The sequence below is a fragment of the Podarcis erhardii genome, assembly GCF_964252035.2.
Source record: "Podarcis erhardii genome assembly, chromosome: 1".
Classification (NCBI taxonomy): domain Eukaryota; kingdom Metazoa; phylum Chordata; class Lepidosauria; order Squamata; family Lacertidae; genus Podarcis; species Podarcis erhardii.
Genome location: NC_138497.1, coordinates 50151844 through 50162770, shown reverse-complemented (window position 1 = coordinate 50162770; position 10927 = coordinate 50151844). Strand labels below are relative to the sequence as shown.

Genomic DNA, 10927 nt, shown 5'->3' with positions numbered 1-10927 from the left:
AACAAGGGGAGGAGAGAAAGAAATAAAATAACATTAAAGAACAAAACGAAGAAAAAGAAGAGAAAAATAATGATAAATAATAATGGCCTATCACTATTAGTAATATTTGTAAATTATTATTGACCCAAATTTGAGAGTTTCTTTAATATAGGATTTCTCCATCAGCATGAGCATTATTGCCAATAAAAATATTTTCATAGCTTCCTTGCTATTTTAAGCGCTTTTGAGTTTTATTCCCCAGCTTTTCCCATTTCCTTAGTTCCTTGTTTCCAGGGCCACTTTTTATTTATTTATTAGATCTATATAGATTTATATTCTTTCCTCAAGCTTTGTTTCCCTTTTACTTTCTTTCAGATTCTTCCTCACTCGGTTGCCTATTCTGTATCCTCCCTTCAGCCTCTTTCCTGTGGCCGCCCCATGTTAGGTTTTTACTCTCTTCCAAACTGACAGTTTCCCTTTCTGTCAGAAGGTGGACTGCAGACTATTTGATTTTTTTCCCATGCAACAAAATATTCTTTTTCACCATTTTAGTATCAGAGGATTAATTCCCATGACAGCAATGCAATATATATTTTAAACTTCCTTAGTAGTTTTACGGTGTTCCCCATTTACTGCAGTACCTGGCACAATGCGGATTAGCTCCCTGCATTGATGGTTTTTAAATTGCCCTTTTCTGCAGAGAATTTGCCTTGATGGTTAAGCATGATGGAAGAGATTATAGGATTATAAAAGATTACAAGCCTTTTCAGGTATGCTGTTCAAGTATATGCTGAAGAGTTGTACTTTTTATAATCAAGAAGTGAACAATATGCACTACAAAGCATTAAATTGTTTTTAAAGACTGACATTTTGACAAACCATTTCTTAACTTCATTCAAGGCAAAAATGAAAGAAATGCCTCTTTCACTGTGAACATTTCATGGTTAGCTTTTTAATTATGGACCCAGAAAGTATTCTGTTGCACATAAATCATCTCTGCTACAGAATTCATTTCTTCAGGTTTGGAACTATAAAGTACTGTTACTTTACCATTCATATCTTTCATTTGTATATTTTATAACATTTCCATTAAGAGAAAAAAGTATCTGATCAATTCTTAATGGTATTCAGAAATCCTCTTAAATGCTGTAGCTTTTTATATTTTTCACTGTCTTGTATTGTGTACTACCTTGGAGGTCAGAAGTTGGCATGTAATTCAAATTAAAATATTAGATTTTGAAAGTAGAAATAGGTGGGGTTTTTTAAAACTATCTCCAGTTGCCTTTATTGCTGCAAAGTTTTTCCACACATAAGCTGAGGTTCTCAAATGCCAGTAGTGTGAGGATAGATGCGGATAGCAGACCAGCATTTGGTGATGTGCAACAATTTTACCAGTTTAGAACATGAGTTTAAATCTTGAACCTCACTCTACACTGTGCCTCATAGTATAATAGGATAAAAAATAAATATATATTAATTTCCCTATGAACAAGGAGATTCCAGAAGTGAAATAAACAAATGAAGATTACACTCGATACTTCTACTTTCTACCTTAGTGTTGACTTGCTTTTCAACACAAATAGCAACTTAGTATGAGAACAGATAATCAAATATGAGGTGGCACCAGTTGTTGTGAACTGTAGTGACTCTGTATTGGTGAAGAAACACCTACCTTTATTCATAGCTAGGCAAACACTGAATTTTGTTAATAATTAAACCATTCAAATTTTGGTTTTGTTGCTTACTTTAGTACCGATTGTATTGTTTTTTCAGTTGATGATTGACCAGATTTGCTAATGAGGCAAGGCTTTTTAATGTTTATGGATTTTAAACTTGGTTAAAAAGAGAAAAGTATGTTATAGAACCATAGAATTGGAATCATCATGAAAGTTGTAGCAGTTGAGAAAGTCAGCCAGCAATACCATTCTGTACTTGCATGCAAAAGATATAGTTGAGCATCATAGAAATCTGCATATATGTGAGTCTTAAGGCTGTTTTCCACATATCACTTTAGCAGCAGCATAACATGTGACTAAGGAAACTTGGAGTGTGGCTACAGCCCTTTCCCAATTATTAGAGTTTCAGACTGTTATCTAATAATTCATTCCCAGATACTTTGTGATTGGGTTAGAGGTGTAGAAGGTCAGTATCAAATTATGGATGAGTCAGCCATTCTTCCTAGAGTATGACAGTGCCATCCAACTTGGGCTGGGCAACATCTGGTTTTCAACATCACGATTTCTATCTGTGGTGGCGGAGGGCTTTGTTGGGCCTCCATGCGGGGGCAGAGGGTCCCTCCACATCTCCCCACAGCATCAGTGGGCTTTGTCATGCCTCCCCACGGCAGCAGAAGGAAGTAGTACATTTAATAAAAATATTACATAAGCTTCCATATATTATATTTAATATATTTTCAACTAATTTAAGAGTAGTGTAAGTGATTTCTTATTCGAGTTGCATCTGCTTTCCCACTGAGAGGTCTGAGTGGAATCTGTGCATGCATAAGCCCCACTGAGTTCAACTAAACTTTCTTCTGCTTTCCTGAGAGTAAGCCTCATTGAATTCAGTAGGGCTTGCTTGTGAGTAGACACACATTTCCTTTCACTGCTTACCAAAAAACACCCTCCCCATCATTCTCACACAGTACCCAACCTTCCATTTCAGCATGAGGCAGCCAGCTAAATCTTCTTCCCTCCATACTCCCCCCCCAGCCCTCATCCCACCAAACTCTCCTTTTTATCAAAGGGAGGGCCAGCAAGCAGAAAGATAGTCTCCTTTAAATTAAAAAACACCCTTTTTAATGTGGAGGAAAGCTATTTAGGGGGAACCAACAACATAAACACCCCCAGAAAATCAAAAATAAAAACTCTCTTCCCTCACCAGTGAAAAAAAGAGGGGGGAAAGAAGTGCTTCCCAGTTCTTTGTTTACTTTGCCTCTTTGATTGTCTAGGCATGGGGGTCCCTCTTAGATTGTTAGCAGGGTCTGCATAATTAGCTGAGCTCTAATGACGCGGCAGCTAAAAAAGCCAATGCAATTCTGGGCTGCATCAATAGGTGTATAACATCTAGATCAAGGGAAGTAATAGTGCCACTGTATTCTGCTCTGGTCAGACCTCACCTGGAGTACTGTGTCCAGTTCTGGGCACCACAGTTCAAGAAGGACACTGACAAACTGGAACGTGTCCAGAGGAGGGCAACCAAAATGGTCAAAGGCCTGGAAACGATGCCTTATGAGGAACGGCTAAGGGAGCTGGGCATGTTTAGCCTGGAGAAGAGGAGGTTAAGGGGTGATATGATAGCCATGTTCAAATATATAAAAGGATGTCACATGGAGGAGGGAGAAAGGCTGTTTTTTGCTGCTCCAGAGAAGCGGACACGGAGCAATGGTTCCAAACTACAAGAAAGAAGATTCCACCTAAACATTAGGAAGAACTTCCTGACAGTAAGAGCTGTTTGACAGTGGAATTTGCTGCCAAGGAGTGTGGTGGAATCTTCTTCTTTGGAGGTCTTTAAGCAGAAGCTTGACAACCATATGTCAGGAGTGCTCTGATGGTGTTTCCTGCTTGGGAGGGGGTTTGACTCGATGGCCCTTGTGGTCTCTTCCAACTCTATGATTCTATGATTCTAAGTGGAAAGATCAGGTGAAGCTGAAAGAGTTTGCTGGTTTGTATGAGGGCTTATCTTCATTTCTTATTGTTAGAAGAGAGGAGGGAGAGAGCACAGCCCTACTCCCAACCAGATTGGATAATACAGAATTTAAGCTATATTAATGTATCCAGGTCTGTGTCCCTTGTCACTGAATATGTTGCTTATTCTGTCTAGAATTGGTCACAGACTATGCAAAAATTTGAAGAAGTGTGAAAAAGCATGCCTGCTTTCTTGAGCAATTCCTATTTTTTTCAATGGGCCTTGTGTTCACAAGTGGATCATGCCCATATTTTGTGACCTTGAGGACAAATTCTTCCATTTTAAATATATCTGAAAGTAAACAGTGTGCTTTCAAAAGTCCTTTTCCTGTGTACAAGATTTTTTAAATTTATGAAATAGATGTTTTAAAAAGCTACAAGAAATTTAAATACCATTTATCTTAATCTGAATGAGACCTAATAATATCAGGAAAGATAATGGTTTTGCTTCTGCCTTGTAAATAAAAATGAGCAGAAATGGCTTAAGTAATAGATAAGGCTGCAGTGTTTGTTTTTTTTTGGGGGGGGGGGGGAAAGTTACCCACTTCTAATTTTAGAGTGTCAAACCTCTCTTGATTATAACGAGACACCTGTTATACCAAAAAGAGATACTAGTCTTCAGCCTTAGTGGTAGCATATTATAATTGTTGTGGCCACAGAACTGCGGTTTCAGAGCGAAGCAGTCAGAAATAGTGTTTAATAAATCATATATGCACTAAAGTATTATAAAATATTAACAGTTATTACTGTTTTTGTTAGGAATAGATGATGAGGGAATGTGTAAATCTGAGATTTTGATGAATGGCTGTGCTTTAAGTTTATTAAAAGGGATACATGTTTGATCACTCTAGATTTGAATTTATTTTGTTTACCTACTATCCATCTACCTCTTTTATTAAAACATTTATCACCACTCCTGACCACCTTCTACAGCATACAAAGGAAATAAAAAATTGGTGATTGGCCCAATTTTTCTTTCCGTGTTCTCTGGCACTTGTATACTATTCATTTTTCATTTCCTTTTTCCTTTTGCTACTCTGCTTTGGACTTGATATTCATATTCCATTTAATCGATTTAGTGGCAACTCTGAAAACCAAGAGGGTTTCACATTGCTCTGAAGGTCATGAGATTATAAGTCATTCTAATATTCTCCAATTATCCAGAGCCTTGGGCCTGTTGCCAAGACATTACTATCTCCAGTTCTAAGAGGGCTTGTACTTAAGCCTGACAGCTTTGGAGTTGCTGAAGGATATCACTGCCAAGCCAGATCATAGTCAGAGGGTTGTCTAGATGCCTTGGGCCAATTTTAAGGAGGTTCCACAGAGTAGTACTAAGAATTTGAATTTGATCCAGTGAAGACCCAATGTAGTAAATGTCCTTTGGGCTTCTAGTAGGTTCTGAAGTTTCTTACAGAGGATGAGTTACTTTTTTATTTAATTGAAACTTTTTTAAGGTTCAGCAAGTCAGGCTTGGGGCTTATAATATAAACTGCTGTGGTGTGAGTTGCTCAGTGGTAGAGCTCATGCTTTGCATGCAAAAAGTCCCAGGTTCAAGCCAACAAAGTAGGTGCATCCAGTTAAGTTATATTCAGAATAGGCCCATTGAGATTAATCATGTCTACTAATTTCATTGGGTCTGAGTATGATTAACATTGGATACAACCCAAAATGCCTTTGTCTCATTCTCCAGATGTAAGCAAATTAAAATTACTTTAAATTGAATGTTTTAAAAGGCTTCTGTAAAACATTATACAAGGATTAACATTGTTGCATTCTGTTGCTAATTGCTTAATGTTGAAGTAATATGCTTTATGAATGATTGGAGAAGAAAGAAAGTTGGACAAGATACACTTCTGTAAGGAATACTTAACTGATGTACTGTCATGCTGTTTGCTAATTAATGCTTTTTGTTACTACTTTCCCTAGGTTTGTCGAGTTGCCTATGAAATCATGCAGACATTGCATCCAGATGCATCAGCCTTTTTTCACTCTTTAGATGATATCTATTATTTTGGGGGACAAAATGCTCATAACCAGATTGCCATTTATGCTCATCATCCCCGAACTGCTGACGAAATTCCTATGGAACCTGGAGATATAATTGGTGTTGCTGGAAACCACTGGGATGGTTACTCCAAAGGCGTCAATAGAAAATTAGGAAAAACAGGCTTATACCCCTCCTACAAAGTAAAAGAGAAAATTGAGACAGTCAAGTACCCCACATATCCAGAGGCTGACAAATAAAGACAAGCAGGACAGCTCGCCGTAACACTCACTTTGAAGCTATTTCAACCAACCATACTGTTGGCTTTTGTGGGATATGAATTTGCATTTTAACATACAGTTAAAATGAAAGCCTTTTATCATTCGGACTGGATATACTGCTTGGAACAATTCAACGGGCCATGGTTTGGACTTCTTTTGTTACATGCACTTGCACTCATGCACACTGATACACATTCAACAGGGAACCTGTTGTTTTATACTGTTTGTCTCTTTGAGGACATGTCCCTCCCATGAGTCATATATGAGCCTTGGGCTCAGTTCTTTGCCATTAATAGACTATAATAAGACTTTTAACACTGCTGCATTGTGTAATTTGAGTGACATGAGCATATTTTGTATGTGCAGAATTTAAAACATGGTGCCTCTCTTTGAAAGATCCAGTGACCTTTTGGAAGAGCCATGCCTAGTTCTGTCGATGGGTAAGAGTTGTACTTGCCTTTAACTGATGATGTTGTTATGACCACTGAATATGCTCCAACCAACAGATTCAAAACTCAGTCTAGACCTTTCTTTATAGGAGTTTTGTTAGCAATTTCATTGATTAGTTCATCTCATCATTAATAAAGAGTACATCCAACAATAAAATATTTGTCTGGTAGGAACTTTTGTAAAACAATGCCATGAACAGATTCTTTGGTACTGTTGCTGGACATTGTCTTTGATAACAAAAAATAAATTCAAAAAAGAAGTAGCTGGAGTTATACAAGTAATTTGATTTTAAAATTTGGAAGAACCAACAAAGGTCTATCTTTCCAGATCCTTGATCTCTTTATTGGGAAAATTATTTGTGATGAAATTTGATAACATTTCGGATTTTTTTCTGGTGTTCTCAATCAGCAGGAAACTGCCAGTCAAGACTGTTTATTTATTTCTTGACCAAGTGACAAGACTGCAGCCTGTTGGCCTCTGAATAATAAAAAAAAATTAAGTGAGTGCACATGCACACAAACACTCTCTCTTACCTCTCCTGTAGTATTTCTTTCCAATTTTTCTTTATGGCCACAACACAAAATCAGCCGTGGGTGAAACAACTGTTGGTATAAGTCTTTGTGAAATGCTTTTGCTGTTTATTATAATTAACTCTAGTGTCATATATATATGTGTGTGTGTGTGTGTGTGTGTCAGTCATATATATATATATATGTATTGAAATAGATCACTTGAGATAGCCCAAAACATTATGGCATAGTATTAATCTGAGCCTGCAAAGGAAGGGCTGTTGCTTAGGGTACAGCACACATTTTGCATACAAAAGGTCACAGGTTCAATCCCTGGTGCCTTCAGGTAGGGCTGGGTAAGACTCCTGCATGAAACCAAGGTAAGCTGCTACCGGTCTATGCTCACAATACTGAATGAGGTGGGCCAATGGTCTGATTTGGTGTACGGAAACTTCCTGCGTTGCAGGAGGTTGGACTAGATGATCCTCTGGATCCCTTCCAACTCTATGATTCTATGATTTTCCTGCCCAGGAATTTGTTCTCTCAAGGGTTGTTACATGTTTATATCACACTAGCCTTGCTTTTTAAATGTTTCTTGCTAGAAATTTTGTCGTACTGAACAACTTGACACAATTTTTTCCCAGTGAACTGATAAGAGCTTCTAGCAGTTATACAAAAACTTAAGCACATAAGCAAGCAATTCATTTCTGTGGGATAGTAGGAGTTGAAACATTGAGTACTGAAATGAACATATTTGTTATAAAAATACTTATTTGTTAATGGCCAGTAATCTGTCTGTTGACAGATACATGGTGTATCCATAGCCATACCTCTTTTCTTTTCAAGCTGACATAGAACCGACCTTGAAAATTTTATAGTGCTGGTAATAGTTCAGTGTCATCTATATAACCTTGTTCTTTTCTCCCTTAAATCACAATGGTGTCCAGAACCTGAATATATATTTTATGTTCTTTCTTTTAAGCTGAGTTACACAAGCTGCTACTTTTCTGTTCCCGGTTCTGGCTTGTGCAGTTGGCCACTGTGTAGCAACCTGCTCAACTTCATTCCTAATAATGTGAAATGGCACAATGGAATCCTAGGTCTTAACTCAAATAACTCAAGACAACTGTTGCATATGGTTAAAGCTTGGGCCAGACTTGACATTTCTGTGCAAACAGCAGGGCTAATGGAAAAGGAGATAGTCAATTCTAACATATTTTCCAATGAAGATATGAATAACTTTTAACAGCAGTTGCTCCAGCGTGTTTTCATTCCAATATAAACTATTTAGCCAAGAGTATTATAGAAATATCTTGTCTTATCAGTCAGGATATTTATGAGATGTCCTTTGGTGTGAACTACATATAGTATCAGTGTGAAAGCATCAGTTTGTGTAAATATTTCTTCTGAATGGTGGTAGAAGTCTATTTTGAACATTATCTGGATGATCCCCCCCCCCCCGAGTTAATTGTTAGAAGTTAAAAGTACCGTAGGTTTTGCCCTATAGGACATACTTTTTCCCCTCCAAAAATGAAGGGGAAATGTTTGTGCGTGCTATGGGGTGAATGCAGGCGTTCGCTGAAGCTTGGAGAGCGAGAGGGGTCGGTGCGCACCGACCCCTCTCTCTCTCCAGGCTTCAGGAAGCTATCCGCAAGCCTGGGGAGCCCGCAGGAGTTCCCGCAGGGCTCCCTAGGCTGCGGATAGCAGCCTGCTTGCCCGGAGCGCGGGGCGCACTGAAGCAGAGCGCCCCGCGCTTCGGGAAGCTATCCACAGCATAGGGAGCCCTGCGGAAGTTCCCACGGCTAGGGGGGGGGATAATTTTTTTTTCTTTATTTCCCCCCCAAAAAACTAGGTGTGTCCTATAGGGTGAAAAATACGGTAATTAGAAAAGCCTAAGACAAAGACATTGCTACATGATCATCAGTTCAAATATCCTTGGTGAGACCATAACCAACCTTTGTTATAGAGAGGCTACTCCTGAGACCAAGGGAGCCGGCGTACAGCTTCCGGGTCATGTGGCCAGCATGACTAAGCCGCTTCTGGCGAACCAAAGCAGTGCACGGAAACGCTGTTTACCTTCCCGCTGGAGCGGTACCTATTTATCTACTTGCACTTTGACGTGCTTTCGAACTGCTAGGTTGGCAGGATTAAGAGCAAATAGAAACTATGGAAAAAACTTGCTAACTTAAAGGCTATGAGTGAATTCAGAAATGCTTGCTATTTAGTCTTAGGCCTATTCTATATGCTACAACTTAGTGAGAGTAGCATATTTTAATGATCACAAGTATATGACAGGTATGTAGTACATACACACTGTAGGGAACTGAGCCAGTTACAGTTTTCTCCACCCCACATTTTATGATGTATCTCTTTTGGATATTACAGCATACATTTGCTGTGCTCCTTATCTCTGCAACAAGTGAAAGGGCCTCAAATCTCTTGATCAGTTCTGGTGGCAACCAGGGCAATCCTATGCATGCCTACTGAGAAGTAAAACACACACAGTCCAGTGTGCCTTACTTCTAGGTAAATGGGTTTGCAATTGCAACTTGTGTCACTCCTTTCCCATTAGGGGGGTGTATCTCATTAGAGCCACTCTGTGGGATCTGATCAGAGGCCTAACTAGGCTAGTATCCTGTTTCCCCCAGTGGCCAGCAAGATTCTTATGGGAAGCTCACAAGCAGGACCTGAGCGTAAAACCCTTTCTGCTATTGTTCGCCAGCAATCTCAGCACTTCAGCATTGTGGGGTCACTAAAAAAGAAAAGTGGTTGACACTTTATTTTCTTCAGCTGGTGCAGTCTTTCTTAAAGCACAAGTTTCCACTTCAGGTATTCTCCAGTCACATCATGTTCACTTTGCTCTATGCCTCTACTTTAATTTTGATTTGATTTTATTGCATAGCTTCCTGCATTAGCATTTCTTGGCAGATGGTCAAATGTAACCCGTTTTCCTACTCAAAAGGAAGAAATATTATCTATTCGCCAGGTCAACAAGAAGAAAAATAAGACAGTCTTTGGTTATTCAATAGTAGTGAGAAATCTTTCTTGGCTCCCTGTAATACATACTTTGGACCTTATTGCTACTCTCCTACTCAGATAAAGTGGCAACATTTTTATATATGAATTATTTAGCTCCACTCTACTGAAAAACAGCATCTCTCTCAAAAGCTGGCAGAAAATGGATTCTGCTCAAAGAATAATTAGCTTGTAGGGAAGGCAGAGAACTTTCTGGCTTCTGTCTTATAGTCCATTTCATTAAACTCTTCCATTTAAACGTCTTGGAAAATTGTGATAAAAGGTATACAGGTTTCTAAATGTAATCAGGCTTACCACTAAAATCTTAAATGAAAAACATACTCGTAAAGGTGATCTTAGGCTTTGCATTTTGCTTCCACAGTTGAATTACTCAAATAAAGGAGACTGGGGAAACTAGTCCCCCGCCCCCATAACATTTATATCCTGCTTTTCCTCTTTCATTAAACCCAAAGTGCTGTGCATATCCAGCTAGGCATGGACCGGATCCAGACCTGCTTAGCCTCAGCAAGGTAGAAGGCTCATATCATAAAGCCAAACCCTGGGACTTTGTAATTACATATAAGTTTTATATACTTTGTATCTGTTTTATAAGATTCTCTCAAATAGGGAAATGTAGAATTGTGTGAGTTTGGATTTATTCAACTATAGTGTATGTGGCAACATAATGTTTAGAAAGGATTCAGTGAGAGTCAATGATTGCTGATCACCTTGGTGCATACAGTCTATGTTTGTAGTTGCTATTTTGATCTGAGCTAAGAAGCTACAGAAATTCTCATTACTACCACAAGATATACAAAAGAGACATTCAACATTTCTGCTTGTAGCACAGTTGATAACTTTTGGGTTTTATGTAGGACAACTCCTCTTAGCCATGGGACCCACTTAATCACCTTGGTCTCTTTTTTCAGCCAAACTTGTCATAACAAAGATGCTCTGTGAGGATAACAAGATGAGAGTTGTGAAATACTTTGGACACTATGAGGTAGTACAGTACGGTGGCTA

The 10927-nt window shown here is 38.7% G+C and overlaps 1 protein-coding gene across 2 annotated transcripts in view; it reads left to right on the top strand.

Annotated features, from left to right (window-relative positions):
* FUT8 (fucosyltransferase 8) overlaps positions 1-6642 on the top strand; it is an 89436-nt gene extending 82794 nt beyond the window's left edge. For both annotated transcript variants that reach the window (XM_081855912.1, XM_081855913.1), the window contains one exon: positions 5592-6642. In XM_081855912.1, coding sequence (XP_081712038.1) covers positions 5592-5909 — 318 coding nt within the window. In that variant the 3' untranslated portion in view covers positions 5910-6642. The remainder of the gene's footprint in view (positions 1-5591) is intronic.
* Positions 6643-10927: the final 4285 nt, after the last annotated feature.